The 23,557-nt window shown below is 56.1% G+C and overlaps 1 protein-coding gene across 2 annotated transcripts in view; it reads right to left on the bottom strand.

The window, feature by feature from the left end:
* Window positions 1–1,022: 1,022 nt before the first annotated feature.
* The window catches only part of PDE2A (phosphodiesterase 2A), a 63,761-nt gene continuing 41,226 nt past the window's right edge, over window positions 1,023–23,557 (bottom strand). For both annotated transcript variants that reach the window (XM_077113688.1, XM_077113689.1), the window contains 27 exons: window positions 21,996–22,105; window positions 21,105–21,160; window positions 15,844–15,903; window positions 15,049–15,202; window positions 14,627–14,679; window positions 14,340–14,414; window positions 14,164–14,205; window positions 13,572–13,640; window positions 13,175–13,305; window positions 10,325–10,436; window positions 9,828–9,867; window positions 9,657–9,720; window positions 9,227–9,299; window positions 8,897–9,074; window positions 8,543–8,655; window positions 7,793–7,870; window positions 6,757–6,879; window positions 6,190–6,260; window positions 5,802–5,924; window positions 5,375–5,462; window positions 5,086–5,133; window positions 4,032–4,106; window positions 3,790–3,889; window positions 3,426–3,538; window positions 3,013–3,051; window positions 2,772–2,878; window positions 1,023–2,445 (listed from right to left, as the gene is read on the bottom strand). In XM_077113688.1, coding sequence (XP_076969803.1) covers window positions 2,235–2,445; window positions 2,772–2,878; window positions 3,013–3,051; window positions 3,426–3,538; window positions 3,790–3,889; window positions 4,032–4,106; window positions 5,086–5,133; window positions 5,375–5,462; window positions 5,802–5,924; window positions 6,190–6,260; window positions 6,757–6,879; window positions 7,793–7,870; window positions 8,543–8,655; window positions 8,897–9,074; window positions 9,227–9,299; window positions 9,657–9,720; window positions 9,828–9,867; window positions 10,325–10,436; window positions 13,175–13,305; window positions 13,572–13,640; window positions 14,164–14,205; window positions 14,340–14,414; window positions 14,627–14,679; window positions 15,049–15,202; window positions 15,844–15,903; window positions 21,105–21,160; window positions 21,996–22,105 — 2,506 coding nt within the window. In that variant the 3' untranslated portion in view covers window positions 1,023–2,234. The remainder of the gene's footprint in view (window positions 2,446–2,771; window positions 2,879–3,012; window positions 3,052–3,425; window positions 3,539–3,789; window positions 3,890–4,031; window positions 4,107–5,085; window positions 5,134–5,374; window positions 5,463–5,801; window positions 5,925–6,189; window positions 6,261–6,756; window positions 6,880–7,792; window positions 7,871–8,542; window positions 8,656–8,896; window positions 9,075–9,226; window positions 9,300–9,656; window positions 9,721–9,827; window positions 9,868–10,324; window positions 10,437–13,174; window positions 13,306–13,571; window positions 13,641–14,163; window positions 14,206–14,339; window positions 14,415–14,626; window positions 14,680–15,048; window positions 15,203–15,843; window positions 15,904–21,104; window positions 21,161–21,995; window positions 22,106–23,557) is intronic.

Here is a 23,557-nt window from a genome sequence, read left to right as displayed (position 1 = left end):
AGGACCTGACCGCCACCCCCCCCACCCCACCCCCTGCCCAGGGGCCCCCTGGCCTGACCTGGGTCCTGTTTTTTAAGAAGAAAGACACAGAAAAGGGAGAGCCCAAAACAGGTGACAGGCAGAAGAGGGGCCTAGAGCCCCATTGCCCCCAAGTGATAGCTAGAGACCCTGAGGCCATTCAGCCTCTCGGTTCAAAAGGCAAGGTGGGTACCCCCACAGCGCTAGGGGTGGTCGCAGGAAGACTCTGTCCATCTTCTCCCTCCTTCCCTCCTCCCTGGAAATGTTCCAGAAAGTCAGTGCCCAGGCCCTTGACATATCAGCCTCTTCTGATCTAGAAGAGAGGAGCAGGAAGGGTTGGGAGGAATGTAGGCAAATGGGAGGATGGTGCCTGGAGACTTTGCCAGTTAGAGGCTCCTCGTGCCCCCCAACCTGGAGTCCACCCCCTCTCTGTGCAGGGGCCCAGCCTCTCACAAGCAGGAGTGCAGTGAACTAGCTCCATAGACACAGCCCAGGGCGAAACTAGGCATAGAGTCAGATTCAGGGGTACCCTTTGGCAGGACTCAAAGTAGAATGTGGGACCGACGGGGATAGTGACAGGCATCCCTGTGACTAGGAGGGAGTTCAGAGGCCCAACGTTGGCTTTGCGGGCACTCACAACCAGGGCAGGCTGACAGTCAGAGAGTCTAGGAGGAGCTATCGGCCACCTCCTCTAAGCGGCCTCCCTGATTGCATCAGCCCTTTAGTTCTCCCTTTCCAATCCACGAGGTCTGCCGGTCAGGATGTCCTCTCACTGCTCCATGCCCAGGCCTCCTCATTGGCCATCCACCCCTAAGTCTCTAAAATCTGGCACAAAGAGCTGGCACAGAGAGTATGCCAATAGGTCTATGTGCTCCATCAAAAGAGGCGCTAGGCGCAAAAGTCAAGGCTCTGCTAACTAAGGAGTCCTGAAAGGCTGGCCCCTTCTCCCCCAATCCTGCTTCCCACCCCTGCACAAAGTCCACAAACAGCCCCACCGGGGAGGGTTGGTAGAAAGAAATAGATTTATTCTCATGTACAAAGCAGTCAGCCCACAGGACCATATACAACAGTTGCACAGAGTCCTAGAAAAACGCATCTCTCTAAAGGCAACTCAGAATAGGTAAGGCAGGTGGCCCCCCTCCCCCAACCCCACCACATATACAGAACGAAACAGAGAAGAGAGAAGCCAGTGGCCGGGCTGACCCAAGAGGCCCGGTCCTGTGGGGTCTCCAGAGCCCCAGGGCACAGGTGGATATGGCCTTGAGGAGGAGAGAAGCCCTGCCGGGACTGAGGCCAGGTCCCTCTCTCCTACAGGGATGAGGGAGGGGGGAGGGCCAAGGAGGACAGTCAAGGGGTCACTGAAGGACTCAGGGTTCGGCTCTCTGTGCCCCAGAGCGGCAGGGACATGGCGCAGCCTATCCTGGGACTACACACAGAGCTACAGGGACTTTGATCTGAAAGGGGTCTTAGAGAAGGGATTGGCTCACCCTCCCATTTTGCCCAGACAGGGGAAGGAATCTGCCTAGAGTCACACAGCCAGAAGGAAGCATTGTCAACTAAAATCTGGGCCTATCTCCCCACCTAGGGACCCTTCCTGTCCACCATCCTACTCTCTTCCTGAACTCCCTTCTCTCGCCAGAGCACTAAGCTGCCCCTCTAGCAGCTTCCTCCTGGGACCCCTGCATCTCCCCAGGTCCCAATCCCCATGCAAGCAGGGTGCCATCCTCAGGGGCACATTTAGCCCTATGACTAGTTCTAGTCCTTCTACAGGAGGATGACTGTTTCTAAGACCCCACTTTCTGCTCGCTCAGATGTCCCATATCCCTCTTCCATGAGGATCCCAGAGACCCAGGAGTGAAGGGCACAAATCTGGTGGGATGGGGATGGGGCACAGGGGCAACCAGCCAGGCTGCTCTGAAGGAGTGGCTTGGGAGAACTTATCAAGGTGTGGTCAGAGGTGCAGCATGGGATCTGCTGCTCATTGGTCTCCCCAATTTCTCAGGGGACAAATTACAAAGTCTCAGTGAGGCTAGAAGCCTTATTTCCATTTTACAGATAAGAAAACTGAGGCCTGGGAAAGTAAGGACTTGCCCAGGATCACATGGGAAGTCCTATCCTAGATCCCAGAATCCCTTGCTCTGGTCCCCAGTCCATCTGGCCAGGATGAAAGGGGGTTGTGGGAGAAGGCCTGGGTGGGGAAAGGTCCCAGGTGGGGCTCACTCAGCGTCAAGGCTATAGCAGCCATTGATGGGGGCCCCGGCACCATCCAGCTCAGGCACCTCGTACTCCTCGTCCAGGAAGTCGAGCGAGTTGTTGCTTGGGAGGCCGCGGATGGTGAACTTGTGGGACACCTTGGTCCAGTGCTCACGGTTAGAGGCCACGCGCTCATACAGCTCTGCTGCCTTGGGGAACAGGTCCTGCAGTAGCCTGGGGGTGAACAGGGGTGGGGTCAGAGATCAGAAGTCAAGCCCTGGGCAGCTAGAAATACTGGGGCTAGACCACAGATAGAACTTCCACGAGAGACTGAAGTATGAGATCAGACACTCATGGAGAGCAGAATGTAGTCTTTCCATAGGCGACCCAAGATGAAGTGAAGTGTCCACTTAGGAGGAAAGCAGGAGACAGCTATGCTAAGAGGCAGGGAGATGGATCAGTCAGAGCTAGGCTAGGCCGTGATGCCCATGGGGCTGTCCACCTGGCCCTGCCCCAACCCCCCCCCCCACTCTCTGCAGAGTCCCCGTGAGCTCACTCACTTGTAGATGGGCATTGCTATGTGCTCCATGAAGCTGATCTGCAGCTCAGGGATGTAGGCTTTCTCACGGTCCATCATCTCCATTGGCCTGTTGCCCATGGCCTTCTCCTGCAGGCACCAAGGCCACCGGCCATCAGGCCTGCTCCTCTGATTCCTCCATCAGGTATCAGGCTCAGCCCCTCCCAGCCCCAGGCCAGGGACCCTCCCCCAACCTGGAATTCCTGAGGTCATGCCACACATACCAAGTCTCCCTGGGAGAAGAACTCTTTGTAGATGAGCTCCTGAAAGGCCAACACTTCCATCACTTTCTGTGAGTGGGATCCATCCACCCAACCTCCTCTGACAGCCCATTCCCAAGAGGGCAAACTTAGGCTCAGGAATTCAGGGACCCACGTCAGGGCCTGTCCCCACCATTCCAGCCTGGCCCTGGGACAGTCCTCAATGGGAAGGAGCGTCTGCTCTGTCCCACTTTCTACCAGCCTGGTGTGCTGTGTGATTCTGGGTGAGTCTGTATCCCTCCCTGAGCCTCCCCGTTTGTAGCCCTGACATGGTCCAGGTGTCTGTCCCCCCAAAATGCAGCTAGGCTGAGCTCAGGAGCTACACAGAGCCAGGCAGGTGTGCAGCTGGAGCCTTCCCAGGGAGGGGCAGCTCTTACTGCAATCTTCCTCGTGGTCTTCCAGCCCTTGGTCTGGTCAGAGAGGTCACAGGAAGTCATGAGGAGGCAGAGGAGGAGGCTGTGGTGGTGCTTGTTGGTTTGGTCGTAGCCCACTGTTGGGGGAACAAAGGGTCAAGGGGCGCCTCCTTCTCTCCTCTCTCTCTCTGAGAACAAGGTCCCCAGTGCCCAGCCCACAGCGGTCCAGGGAACTTGGCACTCAAGTCAGGCCGTGCAGCCAGGAAGGGGGTTGATTTGGGAGAGAAGGATGATGAGGCCGAACCCCTAGAGAAGCCCCCCACTCAAGCAAATCTTCCACCCGGCGGTTCCTCCCCAGCCCAGAGGCCCCGGGGCTAAAGGCAGGCACCCTCAGCCATCTTCTGGAGGTCCTTGAAGATGCGGAGGTGGTGGGCCAGGTCCGTGGCCAAGATGATGTCCCGCATCAGATCCAGCATACGCTGATAGTCCTGGGGTGGGGCGAGGGGGGAGGTGTCACAGCCTCTGCCAGACACTCCCACCCACTCCCCTGCCCCTGGGGAGCCTCCACCCCTCCCTCAGCTCCTTCTCCTGGCTCCTACCCCCTCACTCCCACCCGCCAGGTCCCATCACCTTCCGGGAGAAATGGTCGAAGATGTTGCAACCGTGGGTGTTGAGGATGGCGATGGCCTGAGCAAAATGATGCCTCTAGGGGCGGGGGGGGGAGAGGAGCAATGGGGCCCAAGCAGGACAGTGGGGGACCCCCCCACCACTCACCCCAAGACAGGGAGCAGAGCCCGACCTAGCCCCAGCCCCCGAGGCAAGCACAGCAGGCGTCAGGAATCCCATCTCCCTTTCTGAGCCCTGTTTCAACCCTCTGGGTGACCTCAGGCAAGTCCCTGGTCCACCCTGAGCCTCAGATTCGTCAGCTGTCAAGTGGAAGGAACTGACAAGTTAAGCTCTGAGGGCCTCTGAGGCTGGAAAAATTATGAAATGATCCCTTGGAGTCCTAGACACTAATTCATGCAGCAAACATTTATTTGGTGACAAGGAAAGGCAGTGATGAGGAGAGGGCAAGCCCCTGTCTTCTGATGCTGAAGAACTGTCACTGGAAGGGGGAACACGCCTCTCTCAAGGCCCGCAGGGCAAAGCCGCAGTTGCCACCAGGGCTCCCGGGAGAGGGAGAGCACCTCATCTCTGAGGTGCAAGCAGGAGCAGCCTCTGGAGGGGAGTTGTGGGTGGCAGCAGGGAGCAAGGTGACCTTGGAGGGCCAGAGTTAGAAATGTGGCTCCCGCCCTGTGTCAAGTGCAAGGAACTCAGAGATGCCTCAGACCTCGTGTGTGCCCCAAGGGGTCCCCTATGAGGGTGGGCAGGCCCACACCAAACCATCCAAGGCGAAGCTGAGTGTGATCAGCTGCCCTGGGCATTCCCAGACAGCCAAAAGGAAAGGTGCTAAACACCAGTCCTCTCTTTTCAAACCTGGGCTCAGGCAGAGACTGGAGCCCACTCGCACCCCCATCCAAGCACCTGCACGCCCTCTAAGCCCCACCCCAGGACAGCAAGCCAGACATGCCCTGGGGGTGGCTGCAGCTCCCACAGCCCATCTGGACAGCATGAGTGCAGAGCTGGAAAAGCGGGGTCATGGTTTAACTTGAGGGATGACGGGGACCGGGCAAAATGTCAGTACCTCCATGACAGAGCCCTCAGAGCTGTAGAGCGCGGCCAGCACAGATTTCTGGAAAAGCCCGGGAAATGCCCCGTCACCTCTCACACCCAGTCCCAGTGCCACCACATTAGGCTGAGCATTGCCCACTCCTCTCTGCCCCTCCCACGCCCCCTATCTCAGAGCCCAGAGCAAATCCTGGGAGAGCCCCTGCTGTATCCGAGACTGGTCGCTGGTTTTGCCAGCTCCCACCTCTCCTCAGACTCCCAGAGACCCCGGGGTGGCTGCCCGCTGTGAGGAGGTGGGGTCTCACCGAGGCCACCTGGAAGGAGTTGTTGGTGCCCCTGTGGTCCAGATCGTGACACATGCAGGAAATAAACAAAGCGAAGATCTCGATGTCCCTGGTTGGAAGGCAAAGAGGAGTGACGTCAGCCTGCAGCCCCTTCCTCCGGGACCCCCAAAGGAGGGGTGGCTGAGTGAGACATCCAGGAGTCAACCAGGCAAGGGGTCAGGACAACTGAGACCCTTTCTGGGAAGAAGCGCTGGTTTTGAAGTTCATCAGATCCGTCATTCACTGGCCATGTAATGTGAGCAGGTTGCAGAGTCTCCATTTCTCTCCTGGAAAAGGGGACCGTGCAACCCCCACATCACTGTTATGAGGCTCAACAGGAAGTACTTCTCTGTCCCAGAAAAGAGGTCCCCAGTGGCTACCAGATGGAGGGGGAGGGGGAGCCACTCACTCGAGGTAGTTGGTGAGCTCCAGGTTCTTGTAGAGCAAGTAGCAGAAGTGGGAGACAGAAAAGGCGTGCATCCAGTTGTGGTAGGGGGGATCCCGGTAGCCCTTCTTCACCATCAGACAGAACCTAGAGGAGGGCAGCAGAGGGGCCTCAGCCTCTCCTCCTCCAGGAAGTCCTCCAGGGTCTGCCCTGCTCCATTTCTTTCCTTTACGCCCTCCCCTGATGGTCCCAATGTCTGTGAACTGCCTTTCATTCATGGATCCTCCGCTTCCACAAGACTCAGTATCCCCATATTCAGAGAGATCCTCTCCCCCAAACCCTGGGGTAAAGGACAGAGGGAAACAGAGATTGGAGCTGTCTGCATGGGGGAGAATAGGGCTGGGTCACACACCGGGCCAGTGTCGAGCAGTCGATTTTGTAGTTGTTGATGAAATTCATGTCCTGCAGCATGCTCAGGATGGCCTGGAGAGGGTGAGAGGGGAATCAGATAAATGGCTGACATCAGATGGGACACCAGCCTCAGCCTTTTCTGAAATCCCAGACACAAAATTGTGGAGTCTTAGAACCTTAAAACTAAAACTAAAAAGCCATAAAGTAGTAGAGCCAAGCATGCTCAGAGTAACGAACTTATAGAAATATGGAATCTAAGACCTAAGAACTCTTGGAACCAAACTCACCATAAAAATCTTAGAAAAAGAGGGAGGGAGATGCAAACCCCAAGGACATGTGGCCTGGACATCATTGGTTCAGGAGTGGCCCTTGGCGATTATCCAGTCTTGCCTCTGTCCCCTGGACGGGCCCCATGGCCCCATGAGGACAGACCACATGCTCACTCCTTCTCTGAGGGAGTCCCCATAGCCTTCCTTGAGGACTCTATTTTGTAAGGAAGTTCTGTTAGGCCCATCTAACACAAATGTCTGGCTGCACACCCAGTCAAGCCTGAGAAGGGCCAGCTCACCATGGAGGTATCATCCTCGGGCAGAGAGCGAGGTGTGTATGTGAAACTTGCAAAATTGGAGTCAATGGCAGCCACAGGCTGGATCCCATCATGGAGAAGTTTGGTGTACTCATCATCAGAGACCTAGAGGGGCCCAACAGGGGCATCAGAAACCCACCTGACACCATCCAATGTCCTCACCCTCAAATTCCCACTACAGGTGGGGAGACCTTCACCCAGAATGCACCACACTCAGGCTGTCCACTCCATTGTCCACTCCATGGCTTGTGACTGGGCAGGAACTCCCCTACCCTCCTCCTCAGCCCTATGGCCTGCCTGCAGTGGCCCTCTGCTGGTGGCCACCCTCACCTACAATGGCCTACCCCTAGCAAAGACGAAGCACACCCCTCTGTGATACCCTCAAGCCGTGGCAGCATTTTGTAGACACTAACTCACATATTCCTTCTTTTGGGAGGGGCCTGTCCAGTGTCTAATCCCATCCTTCCTACTATAGCATTGATCCTATCCGCAAAGTCTATGTTCGGACATGAGTGAAAGGAAATGTCCAAATAAGCAATGACCACCGTATGCCTGGGAAGCTTCTCGGGCAGAGGGTCAGGAATGGGATGGAATAACTGCAGTGAGGACTACTCAGGGCTGCATGACCTCTGCACCTGAGGGCAACCCTGGAAAAGGGCCCCCTTGGACCACCCAGCCTAAAGGCCCCAAGATGGGAATTATTCCCTGGACATGGGGAATACCTGGCTGAACCAGGTTCTCCCTTAGGCAGGGTCCTGCTGGCCACTTCCAGCCTAGGAGCTGAACCCAGAGACTCTTTGGAGAAGGGATTTAAAGCAGTGGGACGGAGGGAGGCTGCCCCAGGAGAGCAGGAGGTGAGGTATTTCTCCGAGTCGATCTTCGTATGTTCAGGAGAGAGCAATGAGAAAGCCCAGCCTAGTCCTGGGCCCCTGAGGATCCCAGAAGGTAGGGAAGGAGCACAAACGGGCAGGTGTCCACGGGACCCTGAGGCGAAAGACCAGCTCTGTGCAGGCCTTACCTTCATGTGGTACATCATCATCTCGTTGGCCAGGTGGCTGCGATACTGAGCCTCATTCACTTTTTTGTACAAAAGAGACTGGGGAAGAGAAGGAGACGTGGATTCAAGCAAGGTGGCTGTGAGATCTCAGAAATGTCCTGGACTGGGAGACGGGGTCAGACAGAAATCTCCCTTCCTATCTTGTTCTGACCCCAGTCTCAGCCTTCAGGCTCCAACCTGGAATATGGAGCCTCCCACCCCTCTCTCATCCAGCCCTCCACCCTCTTCTCCCCAGACCTTCTTAGCATTTGATCTAACATTTTGTGTCATCCTCCACCCCACCCCACCCCCACCCCAATCTTCAGTGACGAAACCTGAGGCATATGGCAGGGAAAGAGAAGCAAGAAGGGGGAAATAGCACTAGACATCTAGGGACTTGACTCCCAGACCAGAGGTGCCAGTAGGCCAGGACAATGATACCCAATATTTCCCAAAAAGAAGCTGACCAGAGGCTTGGATTGAGGTTGCTTCCAGAGAAAGCAAGGAGCTAATGACAATTGGGGTTTCAAAGCTTTCTTTAGTTTCCTTTCTCTCCCTCCCATGGTGCTGGGACACTCAGGAAATTGCATTCCAATTTACAAATGGCACTCTCAGACCAGAGGTGGCCAGGGTGTAGGCAACTCGGCAGCAGGGCTCTGAGTCCCAGGCAGGGAATGGACCCATCTGGAGAAGAGACCGCCCCGCGCCAGCACGGCCCCTGCTCCTGCTCACATGGGCGATGCTGATGCCGCAGTAGATGGAGAAGGCAGTAGCCAGGTCCTCGTCGAACTTGCTAAACCACGGCCCATTGATCTTGTTCACCAGCTCGGCCACACCGATGACCTCTGGGGGCGGGAGAGGGGCTGAGACCGGCGGAAGGAGGGGTCTGGCGAAGACCTGGCCTCCCATGGTGACCTTATGGGACGTCCCAAGCTTGGGAGACCCCGTCCTGCTCCGGGGTTCTGCAGGCCGCGGGCCGGCAGGACGGCCAACCCTCTGCTCGACTCCGCCCCATCCCGTTCAGGCCCCGCCCCCTGTCGCCGCCAGCCCCACCCCACCCCGAGGAAGGGCCGCGAGCCCGCGCACCCTGGCTCTCATTCTTGATCGGGAAACACAGGATGTTGCGCGTGCGGAAGCCGGTGCTGTCGTCCACGCCGCGGTAGAAAAGTGGGTGCGCGTAGGCGTCCGGGATGTTCAGGATTTGCCCGGTGGTCGCCACGTGGCCTGCGATGCCCTGGTCGGCCGGGATGCGGATCTCATAGCTCTGCAGGGAGCAAGGAGGGAGGAGGGAGGAAGCGGTTAGGAGCCGGGCTCAGCGGGGCCCGCCGGACTTCGGGACCGCTCCTCAGCCGGTCCCCCGCGGGCGCCCGGGCCTCGGGACCCAGGGCCACCCACTCCCGCGTGGCCCCGCCTCACCTCGTCATCCACCACGCCCCCGTCGAACACCTTGGCCACCAGCTCGTTCTGATCCAGCAGGAAAACGGAGCAGCTGTGGGGAGGGGAAGCGTTCGTCCACAGCGCCCTGACGCCCCTCTCCACCTGCTCCCAACTTCTCAGTGACTTGAGGCCGGGGAGGAGAGCTCCGCGGTGAGACTCTCCTCCTTGGGGCTGGCTGACTCCAAGCCCATTCAAACGATTATTTTTGAGCGCCTCCTACATACTCAGTGCCAAAAGCTGAAGTCCTGTGGAGAGCAAAGCCTGCCCAGTCCCTGCTGTCCTGAAGCTTAACTTTCTAGTGAAGGAGGCAGGCATGAAACAAAGGGTCACACAGGAGGTGACCAGGTCCCACAAGAAGGCAGGATTGGGGGAAACCCTCTCTCCCCACGCCCCCGATAGAGTCACTCACATCTCCGCATTACTGAGGTTTCTGGCCTCTGTGATGATCTCCTGGAGCAGGACAGAGACATCATCTGGGGAGGAGGGGGGTGTGCAGGGGGGCAGCGGTAAGACCAGGCTGGCGTGCCCAGGCCACCACTCTCACCCCACAGCCAGGCATCGCAGGGGACAGTGCACTCACCCAGATGAGTGAAGAGGTTCTTTGCCACTTGGAGAAGAGCCTTGGAAAGGAAGTGCAGACCACAGAGGGTTCAGGTTACAGAGGACACCCTATCCAGCCTCCTGCCTCCAACTGCCCTAGGGTCTCCTGGTTCCTCCCCTAGGGCTCCCAAGACAGACTGGAAACTGGCAGAGCCTAATGATATCATTTGGATACTAAGTGAAGGAGCCGGGGTATAGCCCCAGAGAAGGTGCTTAGGGAATCCCTTCTCTTAGATTCCCAGACATGGACACAGTTCCCAGATCGGACACTAGAGGACGATCATCTACAGTGCCTGCAGCCAGCACTCCCGAGAAACTACTGACCTCCCTCTTCACAAGGCCTCCAGGTCACAGGTTATCTCCCTGCTTTAGGACAGGGCTGCTGTCAGTCCAGAAGGCTTGGGCTTTTCCCTTTTGGATGGATCCCTGAGGGCTGGGTGAGTGGTTCCCGAGAGAGGTTCTAGGTGAGACACTCACCTGGCACTCACACTTAAGTTTCTGCTCCTTCTGGAAGGCCAGGGTGCTGGTGAGCACCGTGCTGGTGTAGTGGAAGCAGTGCTGGATCACGTGTTCGTCCTGCTCCGTGAACCTGAGGGAGGCAGGAGGTTGTCATGGTTGGGGGCCAGGGGAGACGGCCAAGCCTGAAAGACTCCTCACTTCTTCTCTTCCGTTTCTCCTTATTCCCTTCCTGCCAGGAGCCCACTCCAAAACCCGCCAGCTAACTATGACGCTCCTCTATTGGGGCTGTTCCATTGCACAGGCGGCTTGGGCCAGCTTCCCCCTCCAACCAAAATGTACTTTCCTCCCTAGATTACTGCTTCTTCAAGCCAGAGCCATGTCTCCCTCCGCTGACTTGAGATTTACCCAGACCATGGCTGGGTTTCCTCCCTCAGACTAGAGATTCACCCAGGCCGGGATTAAGTGTTCTCCCTACTCTTCAGCTGGGGCTGTCCAGCCTCAGGGAGGGGGGTTGGCGCTGCCCAAGGGTGAGGTCTTGGTCCTGTCTTGTCCAGTTCCTGTCACTGCCCTGCTCTCCCTGGACTCTGTAGGCCCAGACTTGGTGCCTCTACGAATCCTAAGGTGCCCTCCCGACTCATGGAGCTAGCACTTTGCCTGACAAGATGCAAATCCTGCAGAGGTCATTTGTTCTGCCACCAATGACTTGTCATCAGAGAGCTGGATTGTCCAGAGGACATGGGTAAGCCTCTCCAGGTGCTGGCGTAGGGAAGGGGGGCCTGCCTCAGCCATCTTGGCCAGCTCTCTGCCCCCAGATTCTTCTGCTTAGGTCCTCTCTCCATTCATTGGCAGGCCTCAGTGCTCCCCACTGTTGGGGTGCCCCGCCCCCTGCTTGCTGCCCAGTGATTGAGGTCTAGATCCCAATCATCAAACCCCCTGGGCCTATCTGCACACCTTCCTTCTGACATTCGAGGTCCCTCAGTTGGGTCCCACCCCTCCCTTCTCCCCTTATCTATGGGCAGCTCTCAGCTTCAATCATACCAAGACTCTCATCACTCAGAGAAAACCTCAGGCTCTTTTACACCTTCATGCTTTTTTCCACACTGTTCCCTCTGCCTAGAATACCATTCCCACCCGACTCCCTCTATGTCCTGAAAATAAATTTCAAGTTTTGCAGGCAGGGACCATGGCTGTATCACCCCATACCCAGTGCAGAGCCTGGCAAAGGGGAGATATTCCAGAGGAGGTTGCTGCATGTCTTACCTGTGTCCCACCCACCCCTGGGGGGCCCAGTTGAAGGGATTCTGGAGCCCTAGTTCTCTGCAACTTCTCTGCAATCACTGCTCTGAGCCGAGCTCCACCTTAGTTCATCTAGTCATTTAACACTCACTCCCTGAAATATGTGGGACCCAGAGATGGCCCTGCCCCTGCCCTGGGCATCAGGGCTGTCACCCAGGCCCAATCTTGCTTCCCTTCTGATACTACCTCTCTTCCAGGTCTGGGGCCAGCCCCACAGCCAGCAGCCAGAGGTCATAGCCACTGCCCCTGTTGAACTTCTATTGCCCAGCAATCCCTTCCCCAAAGGCCTTCCCATGGCCATCTGGTCCGCATGGGGTGGATACAGTTAGTGCTCAGTGTGTTTGTGAATGGCATATATGCTCCCACCACCAGGACGCCCACCAATCTCAAATGCCACAGATCTTGCATCTTGCCTGCTTCAGCTGGCTCTGCCAGGGACCTGCTTCATCCCCCCGTCTTCATTTCCCCAGGCCCACCCACCTGCCTACTACGCTCCATGCTGGCAGTCCCTAATCCTGAAGTCTATAAACCCTAGGTCTCTGTCCCACCCCTGCAGACCTATTCCAGGGCTTCTAACACCTCTCCAGTCCCAACCCACAGTCATCCCTTCCTACCTCCAACTTCTACAGGAAATCTGGGCCTGCTTGCTTAGACCCCAGTACAGCTTCCTCCAACTAATCAGCATTTCTCCACGTCTTGTAGTCTCAGCTCCATCCCTCACCTGCCTTCTCTTTCCCACCTGTATGACTAGGCACAAACTGCTAGGTCAAGTTTGACAGCCACAGGGCACTCATGTCCTGAACCTGTCCCCAGGACAGACATGGCTAACTGAGCACGGCACTCTTTCTCACCGCACTAAGATACATTCTCAACTCAGTGAGCCAGGCAGCTACTCCCAACTAATGCAGGACATGAAATCTATTTATAAACCACTTCCAGATCTGATCTCTGTTCTTTAAACATGATTCCTAAGTCGCCAGGTTTGTTTACCTGGATATTGTGTCTCCTATGACCCTTAAGACCTGTCCGTGGTTCTGAAGATCCTCAGTTCATCTCAGCCCCCAGTTCTGCCCCCTGTAGCCATTGTCCACTGTGTTGATGATGTTTTTTGGGTACCCAACAGTCATCTCATCCCTGAGCTTGCCTACCCCTATTCGGAAATTCCCAGCAATAACATTGAAACAGGAGATGGCAAATGAGGGGAAGGCCAGTACCCGAATAGAGGATAATTCAAACTGTTGGAAGTTGGGAAAAAGAGAAACAGGCTTGGACGTCAACATGACTCTGAATAAGTAAATGGGTGATGGGGAGTTAATGACTTATCTGGGCCTCAGCTAGCAGCTGCTGCAAGGGCTGAGCAGCCCCTATAACCCCAGAGCTCTCGCACTGACAAACTATTCAGCCCTCACTCTGCTCCCTGTTGCTTCTTCCTTCTCGTGCTCCTTGATGCTGGCTGCTACCTCACTAGGATAAGACCCTCTGCCTAGCGTCTTTCCCACACCATTCCTCTAGCAGAGCCTTGCCTAGCCTTTCAGCTCAGTCTCCCTATCCAATCTCCCCACCCAGACTCACAAGTCTCCTTCAAGCTTGTTGAAGGCACAGGCCAAGGCCACCACCTTGTTAGTGGCCCGGCTGATGACAGGAACACAGAGCATGGCCTGCAGCTCACAGCCCAGCACGTTTTGCAACTGCTGCACATCCTCCTGCAAAGGGGAGGCAAAAGGGAGATGAATCCAGGCGGGGAAAGAAAGAGGGAGAAAACTTCCCTCTTTCCTCCATCCCTCCAGCACACTCTGCAACTAGAATTCTGAGGAACTCAGGCAGGAGTGCAAGTGCTATGACAAGACGGTGACATGGTAGAAAGTCCCCAGATCTTGTGTCCCCCTTCCTCCGCTGCCTGTCCCAGAAACCCTGTTCTGGGGGCTGGGCCCTCTCCCCCTCTCCCTGGGTTAGCCAGAATGTGACTCACAGAGGTGAGATCCTTCAGCTGGATGCACTTCTTGTCTCCCACCACCTTGCCCAGACGTCCTGTCGTCAGCTGGGAAATAGGAAGAGGTCAAGTCCCAGCCCAGCTGTCTTCCAGGACAGGGCATCTTAATCTCCACCCCACCCCCACCCCAAGTCTGGCCTCTTCAGTCAGCCCAAATGACAGATGGGGTCAACTTTGGGGTGAAGATAGGGGGAGGGAGTCCTCCTTAATCAGAAGAGGGGCAAGTGGACTCCAAGGATTTCCATTCATCTCCACAGATTCTAAGAGATCCAAATCCAGAAATAATTTCAACAGAAGTGAACTGTTTCCAAGTAAGCGTAAATGGGTCTGACACCTTTCTATAGCTCATAAGAGATTGCTCCTGGTGGATCCTGATCTGTCTCAGATCATGCAAGATTGTGATCTCTTGTAAAAAGTCTTAGTGTATCCCAAGATCCAGATAATTCTATCGGATTCAGAGATTCTAGCTAATCCTAGCCTTCCAGCCCTCAGACTGATACCATGAATGTCTATGGGTCTTAATTGGCCCGGCAGAGCCTAATGTCTCAGGGGGAAGGGACAGGGGTCTCACCGGAAAGCTGATCTCTTCCTCCAGCACTTTATCTCCAATGACCTGAGGGGCGGAGGGGCGGGAGACGTTAAAGGAAAAGGAGACATGTTTCCCTCTCTCCCGCCCCCTTGGAGATCCCGGTCCCTCGTCCAGCCCCTCGCCGCGTCCCACCCCACCCCACGGATCTGGTCCCTCACCTTGCAGGAAAGCTGGAGGTTGTCCTCGGACACCAGCAGGAGGCAGCACCGGGATGCCCGGGTCTCCTGCTGCATCTGAGAGGGGAACACCGAGCGAGGGGCTGGTCGCGGATCTGCGGCCACACCCACTCCCTATCTTCCCTCCTCTCTGAGGCTCTTCAGGCAGGTGGAGAGGGAAGGGACAGAACTAGGGGACGGAGGAACCTGAACTGGGATAGGGGGCTCATGGGGACTTTGGTTCCTGCAGGGAGACAGGGCGTGGGGGTGAGAAAGCCGCAGGGACTCACGTATTGGAGGACTTTTAGTTGCAGGGAAGAGGCGTCTAAGTCGTAGAGTTCTCCTGCAAGGGAGGGGCAAGGGTCAGAGAGAAAGCCCCGCCCCGCATGCCTGGCCCAGTTCCTGGGCCCCGCCCAGTCCTGAGCCTCCCTTAATACTCCTCCTTCACCCACCCCCACCTCGGACCCCGCCTCCAGCCCGCTCCCGCCTCAGGCTCCACCCCACCAATAGCCACCAGGCCCCGCCCCTCTTCCCGCCCCCAACCCAGGCCCCGCCCACCCCACAATCGGCTCGGCCCCTCCCCGGCCGTAGACACACCCTTTCAGAATTCCTACCATTTGGAGCGCAGTGGGTGAGGCCCGGATCACCCCAATAGAGCCCCGCAGGTTCGCTCCTGCCCCGCCCTCAGGCCCCGGCCTGGCAGGGTCCTCACCGCACAGTTGCAGGACCTTGCGGTCCTGGTCGGTATACGCAACTCCTCCCTTCTCGTCACTTGTGGTCCCCACCGGGGGATTCTGGACAGCGCCGGGGGCCGCTCCGGACCCTCGCTGCTGCAAGGCCTGCACCCTCCGCAGGGCCACCAGGGTCTGGGAGGGGGTGGGTAGGCGAGCGGTCATCGAGCTCCTCGGCCCACTCTCACCGCACTCGCCGCCGCGGGACTCCACAACTTTCCCACAGCTCCCCAACCCGAACAAGCCATCCCTCCGGGCTCTGCTCCGCAGACGCCTCCAGAGGGAAGACCTGCGCCCTACTAGCAGAGATCGTTCCACCCTCCTGAAGGGGCCCACTGCCCCTGGAGCGTCTCTCGGCCCATGAACAGGTAAATGCAGGGTTCGCTCCACCCCACTATTCCCCAGACTCTTCCAAGCCTGAACGGGGTCAGTGGAATCGGTAAGTCTGCTAAAGTCACAAAATAATAAAATCTCGGGCAGGAAAGAAACTCAATATCAGTGATGATAATCTTACCCATGCAAACCTTCCTTTAGTATTTACAAGGTATTTGACCTGACCTCTTGCCACAACCCTAGGGAGTCAGGGCTACCATTATGCCCATTTTCGAACGTGAAACTGAGGCTCAGAAAGGTTAAGTGACTTGCTCAAGGTCACAGGTAGTGGAGCTGGAACTGGAACCCAGATCTGTCCTGCTGCGTGGCCAGATCATCATCCCACCAGCTGTGATAAGGATCTACAGGGGCCCTTAACCTGCCCTGGCCCCACCCCCACTCACATGCTTCTCCACAGCCTGCAGGCTCCACTCCTCACTGTCACTCAGCTGGCCACAGTGCACCTAGAGGGATGGGGGAGAGAGATCAGTTGTGACCTCTCCCAGCTTTCTGCCTCTGCCAGAGTCTCCTCCCAGTGCCTAGCACACATCTGTCCCCACCAATACAAACACTCTAGCCTGCCAGCCTCAAGCACAGGCCTGCTCTTCTGACCAAACAGACAGCTCCAGGAAAATCTCTCCCCAAGAAGTCTTCTGGGGCTGAGTCAGATAAATTGAATTCCCCCCCACCGATCTCTGCCTTTGCAGTCACAGAGTTTTACAGTTGTTCCCCCATCAACAGCACAAGCCACACACTGACCTTCAGCAGGTGTGCGTGTCGAGGGGTGGGGGGTGGGGTGAGGTAACATTAGACCCCTCTCTGCCACCCAGCCCACGGAGCCTTTCTTTCAGGCTCTGCTGTGGAATTGGTGGCATTAGCCTCAGCCTCCTAGTTCCATTCTTTCTGAGTTAGGGTTTGAGCTGTTCCTAAGTCTAGGATAAGGGACATTTATGATACATCTGCTGTACCTGAAGACCTGAAGAAGATGGATGATGAATGAATTAATGAGTGGAGTGCTTAAGTGCTTTGCCTTACATGTTAATCTCAGCATATTGTGAGACAAGCTTCCACCCTGCAGATGAACCAAGGCCTAGAAAAGTTGAGTGACTTGCCCAAGGTCACAAGCAGAAAGTGGCAGAGTTGGGACAGTACTATGGACTTCCTTTCTCTTCTCTGCCCATACCTTTCCCATCTCCAGATCCATTCTCACCCCCACCCCCATCATCCTTGACCCTCTCCAAGCTCCTTGCACCAGACACCAGAGGTACCCCTAGCCCATCTTTCATGCTCTGTGAAGTCCCTTCCCATATCTTTGCTTGGGTGCTTGATGAGGAAAATGAGGGCGAGAGAAGGAGGGGTGGCAATCTGAGGGCCCACTGCAGGCCCCGCCAGCAAAGCTCCCCACCTGCATCACGAGCTTCCAGCGCCTACTCAGAGCTGCTCACCACCTGCGGGGCTCCCCACAGAGCCTATGACAGGGGCTCTCCCTCCACCCTCCCTCACCCCTCAGCAGCCCCTGCCCGCCTCTGCTCTGGGTCCCCTGCCAAGAGCAGAAAGCAGATGGAGAGGAGGAGACCAGCAGGTTCTTGGGAAGCTCAGTTTGGTGGGGCGGAATCAGGTGGGGGGATGCAATAGGTGGGGTGGGGGAGCCTTATTACCTGAGGAGGAAGGAGAGGAAAGGCCGGGTGGGTGAAACCCTAAGGACTGTGGGAGCTCAGGGAAAGAGGGCATCTGGAGGGGAGGGGGGCTTCCTGAATTGGACTGAAGCAGGGGGAGGACAAGTCTGAAGACAGTGCCTGAAGAGAGAGGCACTGCAGACAGAGATGGTGTCCTGACAGTGCTGGATGGTAGGTGGGGTTCAAGGTGACACAAAGGGAAGGGCCTTGAATGCCAACCTAAGGAATTAGACTTTAGCCAACAGCAGACCTTAGCATCTGAGGGCCAGTCTCTGTGGGGTACAGGGTCAATTGAAGGGGGCAAGACTAGAGATGGGAAGACGTGGAGGAGCCCTGGGCCCCTTGACATTGAAAGTTAAGCTCTAGATGAGGGAGAACATCTTTCTTGTTCCTTCCCACCTGGATCTGTCTTTCAGGAAGAAAGAAGGTTGGGGCCTCCCTAAGGCTTCAGGAGCAACCAAACTTGGGCAGCCAAAACAGCCTGGTCCCAGGTACTGAGTGGGGAGATTGAATGAGAACCGCAGCAGGTAAGCAAAGCAAGGAGTCATGGCCTTTTCCTCCACACCACTGGGCCTCCCCACCCCAAAACACACACATGAGCTGCCCCAGCCCACCCCACCCAGCATATGCACCAACACACATACACACACACACTCTCTCTCCCATGGAGATACTCAGGCGCCCACACACATTCATGATGACACTCAAGCACACACGTACACGGCACAGACACAAAGACATCTGCATACCCACACTCACAGTGTCTACACCACATCCATACATGCACAAGGAAAACTTGAGTTCATATACCCATGAGCCATGCACACTCCCCTCACACAAATACACACAATCACTCCAACACATTCATGCACTGTCTTTTGCTCACCAACAGGAACACACACTTGCACCCACTTTTGCTAATCGGGGTGGGGGGTGTCTGGGCCCACTGGGAGCACTCAGCGGTGGGTGGTGGGGCTGTAGAGGGGGTTGAGAGCCCAGAACAGTCCCTACCCCCTCCCACCCTCACCAAGTTTATTTGACATGGCTAATTGCATCAGCACCCCGTCCCCACGCAAGGAGCTAGTGTCGCTGGCACAGCTGCGGTGAAGAGTGGGCACAAATCAGGCATCAAATGCCAGAGACCAAGGGCTGCCTGCTCCTCAAAGAGACTTATTATCCCAGAATTAAAGAACAGAGCCAGAGATTCTCTCCCCACAAAGAATCTGCAATTAAGGTGCCTTGAGCTACGAGCTGCAGAGGCCCAGAGCTCAGCCCCACAGCCCCGCACATGGGCAGCATATTCCTCCCAGCACTGACCACATCTCGGTCAAGGCTCCCTGATCTCTTTCTTGCCAGCAGTGCCCTAATTTTAAATTCTTTGTTTTTGCTCACTTGTGTGATGGGTATTTCCCCACCACTCCAGACTATATAGTCTGTGAGCAGGTCTGTTTTGGTCATTGCCATGTTCCCAGCACCCAGCACCCAGTGTTTGGCACACAGTGGGTGCTCAATACATATTTGTGCCATGGGTGGAATATGGATGGGTGGATGCATGGATGGATGGATGATTTGATGAACACCAAAAGCAGAGGCTCAGAGAGGGGAATGGGACTTGTCAAAGAAGGAGCAGGTAATTCTGACCTCCCAAAAGATCTGCCCTATGCACCTCGCCACCCTCTGTACCTTATGCTCTCAGTTTCTGGTATCAACTGGGAGATCCAAGACTGTCTGTGCTGTCTGTGGCCCAGAGACCACTGGGTGGGGCAAATGATAGACCTGTCAGATGTGTCTGCACTGGGGAGAGGGAGGGGTCCTAGGGAAGTATATTTCTGCATGAGTGCAGAGCTGTGAATAACCCAAATATCTTTCAAGGGCTCTCAGCTGCGCAGGGTACTCCAGGGGGTGAGGGGAGGGTTGTCGGGAACCTCTGCTGGCCCCCAAATTCCCCAATAGAATCTTCCTCAACTGTATCCACTCCACACTTCGCCTTCAGTTGGAGGGGGCCACACTCTTCCTCCAACGTGCCACCACCCTTCTCCCCACCCTGAATTGGCTCAAGCAGTTCCCTCTGCTTGAAATACTCTTTTTCAGAGTTCTCTGCTTGCTGACCTCCTACCCATGCTCCAAAGCTCCACTCAGATGCCTTCATCTTCACTGTGACGCCCTCCTGGCTGATCCAGCCTCTGCCACCAGAGCACCTAGTGGCAACATTTATTTCATTTGACCTGTGGTGGTGGCCTGAGGGGGTCTCTGCCTTCTCCCAGACTGAGAGCTCCAGGACAGCAGACGTGGATCTGACCCCCTTCGATATGCCCTGCACCCAGCTCAGGGTGGAGTCCAGCCAGGGTGCTGAGAAGGTGAGCTGAATTTAAGTGATCTAACCCCTCTGCCCACATGTGTGTACACACACACACACACACACACACACACACACACACACACACACACACACACACACACACACACTGGCCTTTCCTTCCCCAGGAGGAAGTCATGGCAGCCATGCCTCTGCCCACAAAGTAAATGACTTCCAAGTGGCTTCCCTTTGCAGGAGCCACTTCCCTTCTGACCCAGACATCAGGGCCTCAACATAACCAAGTTCTTGTAGGGAACCTAGCACCCCCAGACCCTTTTCTTTCAACAGAGAGGGAGGTGGGCAACTAAGCCACTGCCTCCTACCCCAGCCCTTCACACTGTCCCTAGCCTGGAAGCAGATCAGCTCTGGGACAGGCTGAGACCTAAGGAGGGAGGGGAGCGGCCATGCTGAGAACTCGGTGCCATCAGCAGATCTGTTCCCTGCAGGAACAGAAGCTGGATGGGGGCGGGGGGAGGTGAGGGGAAGCAGCACACCTAAAAAACCGAGGAAGGGCCATGTCTTTGTCAGGCAGATGGGGGGGTGGGGGAGACCACGCCAAGTACCCCCCACCTGACCCTCCTCTCCTCTCAGCTCCCAGCCGCCCTTGACTCCCAGCCCCATCCCCTGCCAGGAGCTCTGGAAAGGTCAGGTACCCCTGAAACCTTTAATTCCTTTTGTTTTGGGGGTGCATGGTCTGGGACCCTGCTTTATTTCCTTTTTAATGGGCCTGGGAGGAGTCCCCAAGGCACACCAAGGCCAGCTCATCTATCATTCTGTGCCCCCAAGCCTACCCCTTATACGGGTGGAGGCCACCTCGGCGGTCACAGACACCCAGTAAGGGCAATTGGGTGGTGCTAACCCTTCTGTTCTTAGAACGGGACAAATATTTTGAGCGCCCATCTCCATAAAGAGGAGAGACCGGAAGAGAGGCAGAACCCGGGACCTGCACCCTGCAAGACTCCACGAAGCCCCTCACGTGACTTCCACCAGGGGGCAGTAGAGGGCAGCAGAATGCCAGACCGGGTTCCCTGCCCGACTCCGCCCGCCCGTGTAGCGCGTCCCCTACTTCCCACCGACGCCCCTTCCCCTCTCCGTCGGTCACCGGCTCCAGGAAGCGCGCCCTAGCTGCCCGACTAATGCCCCTGCCGCAGCCCGGAACCTGGCTGGGTCCTGATGCCCTCCCACGCCCCCCCCTGTCGCCTTCTGTCCTCAGGCCCCCAGCTCTGGCCATCTCCTACTGGGCTTCCCGCCCCGTCTGCATGTGTCAGTGCCTCAGGCCCACCGTCCATTCCCACCTCACTGTGTTCGTGGGCTCTCTGGACACCGCTGCTCCCAACCCACCCGCGACCCATGGGGAGGAGCCCAGCGAAAACGCAAGGTCAAGGCCGCGCCAAGGGCTGGCTTCTACAGCTCCATGCGGCCGGGTGGGGCGGGCACATCCCTCAGCAAGTTGTCCACGGGCCTGTGGCTTCACCCTTCCACCCAGAGGGCTGCCCGGGGCTGGGGTGTGGGTCCGTCCCCCGACACATGCACACACCACACACACACACACACACCAGACAGCTCCATCCACGGCCCCCTCTCCTTCTCCTGGTCCCTCACCCCACCCCACAACTGCCTGGCGGGCTCTTACCAGGATGACGGCTGCCACAGCCCCGGCCTCCTTGTCCACCAGCGGTATGACCAGCACTGAGGGGGAGAGGGCAATGAGGTGGTCCTGCGGAGCCAGTGGGGCCCAGAGATACTGAGCCAGGACCCAAGGAGGGAGACAAAGACGCAGACAGAGGAAGGTCGGGACAGAGACACAGAGAGACCCAGAGAACCGGAGAGACAGAGAGGGGGTCCTGAGGCAGCAACAAAAACAACCACAGCAACAACCCCTGCATAGAGGGAAACCCCCTCACTTGGCACCTTTCTTGTGATCCTCCCAGCAGCCCTGGGAGGGAGGGAAGGAGGCACATCAGGCCGAGCATCCCTATTTTACAGATTGGGAAACTGAAGTCCAGAAAGGGGAAGTGACTTGCCCAAGATCACACAGCAAGTCAGGTCTCCTGACTCCCAGTCTTGTGCACTTTCCACATCGAGACAGAAGACAGAGACCTAGAGAGACTGAGACATGAGGCAGAAAGAGACATGGCGGACAGGGGGCATGGAGAGGAAGAGAGAGAAAACCAGACAGTGACAGAGAGAGCATGATGACAGTAACCCCATCTAGCGACAGGCACAAGCACATCGTGATTGTGGCCACTGAGCCCTAGTCTGTGCCGGGTCCTTCACATGCGTTATCTCATTCGTTCCTCCTTGCATATACCCCCTCATGGTGGCGTCTGTGGTCCCCATTTTACAGATCAAGAAACTGAGGCACAGTGAGTTTAGTTGCACAATAAAAAGAGAATTAGATGGAGGGATTGCTAGAGACAGAACAAGAGAAAGAAGGAGACGGAGAGATGAAGACAGGGGAGAAGACAGACATGATCTGGGGCAGCAGGTCCCTCCCTGCCCCTGCCCAGCTCCCAGGCCTTACCTTGGGTGTCGGGGACCAGCGGAGCCACCAGCTTGGCCAAGGGCTTCCCCAGCAGGTCTGAGGGGCCCAATCCATTGCAGCCCAGTCGCTTCCGGGCAATCAAAGCCTCTCTGAAAAAATGACAGGACCCCACCTCTCAGCCTTTGGGTCAAAGAGGGGCTGGCCCCACAGCAGGCTGGCTCCTGCCCATCCATGAGGATCTGGACAAACTGACTTGTTGTCCTGGCGTGGCCTCTGGTGCCTCTTGCTGCCAGAGATGAGGGAAAGGCCCATGTGGGACCCAGCTTGGATCCCCCAGGCAATGGTAAGAGTTGAGCAGGTAAAGCAAGACCTCTGAGCTAAATCCTGCCATTGCTACTGTTTGACCTTAGGCAAGTGACCTAACGTCTCTGAGCCTCTCAAGGAGAATTAGGGTGGAGGAGAGAAGAATCTTAACCATCACTACCTCAGTAAACAATTGTGAACAACTTCTACTGCTAAGCACAAGAGGGGGACCTCCAGAGATAATCATCATAACTAAATTTTGTTAGACATTTCCTATGGGCCATGCACTGTCCAAACAACTTACATAGATTAATTCAAAATTTCCAACAACCCTATGACTTGGATATCATTATCATTTCCATTTTTAGATGGAGAAGCTAAGACACAGCGAGGTTCAGTAACTTTCCAAGGTCATACTGCTAATAAGTAGTAGCTTTGAGATACCATTGACTTTGAACTTAGGCATTTGGTACTGGAGCCCACTCTCTTAAGCAAGAGCTAAAGGAAGTGTGAGCCTTGAACAGGAGACTGGCATGAGTGTCAAGGAGGCAAAGGGCATGTGCACGAAGGTGGGGAAGGAAAGCAGGACCTGAGGCAGGGTGGGTTGGGGTGGGAAGAATGAGTTTCTTTCTGCTCCCACCACATATATCCCCACCCCGGCCTCTGGCCCTCCCTGCTTCACCATGCACCTGATTTTTCTCCAAATGTCACTTCCTGATGATTAATTGTCCCAAGTCCTTTCTCTGTTATGCTGCATCCACTCAATTGGTTTGTAGGAACTGCCTGGCCTGGACAGAAGGGCTTGGGGCACTGGGACTCTGGTATGTGCATGAACTCTAAGAAGAGTCCAGCAAATATCAGATGAAGAAAAGAAACAGGCGGCCTACAAGTCTTCAGGGGATCACGGCCACTACAAAAATCCAGGACTAAAGTGGTTAAGTATCTTGTTCAAGGTCAGCCAGCATTCAGAACCATATCGGTTCACTCCTGGCACCTTCTGACCAAGTCAGGTTCTAAAAGAACCTATGGTACGTCCAACTGCCAACACACACTCTGGACCCTTCAAGGCTCCAGCAGTGCTGGGCTCCAGTTCTGAGCGTCTTGACTGTACCAATCATCCAGGAAGGAATAAGGACCAGGTTGCCAGAAGGGCACGGGAACCACATTTCCTGATGAAGTCTGGAGTTTCATGGAGGCAGGAGGCTGGTCTTGGTGACCCTCAGCCAAACCCCCTTTTTGTGGAGCCCCATCAGCCACAGATGGCCGAATATCTGCATACTGGGAAACTACAAGGTGGC

Source organism: Tamandua tetradactyla, chromosome 8 (genome assembly GCF_023851605.1).
Source record: "Tamandua tetradactyla isolate mTamTet1 chromosome 8, mTamTet1.pri, whole genome shotgun sequence".
Lineage (NCBI taxonomy): Eukaryota > Metazoa > Chordata > Mammalia > Pilosa > Myrmecophagidae > Tamandua > Tamandua tetradactyla.
Note: the sequence above shows the minus strand (reverse complement) of the source record. Positions and strands in the feature narration are given on the sequence as shown.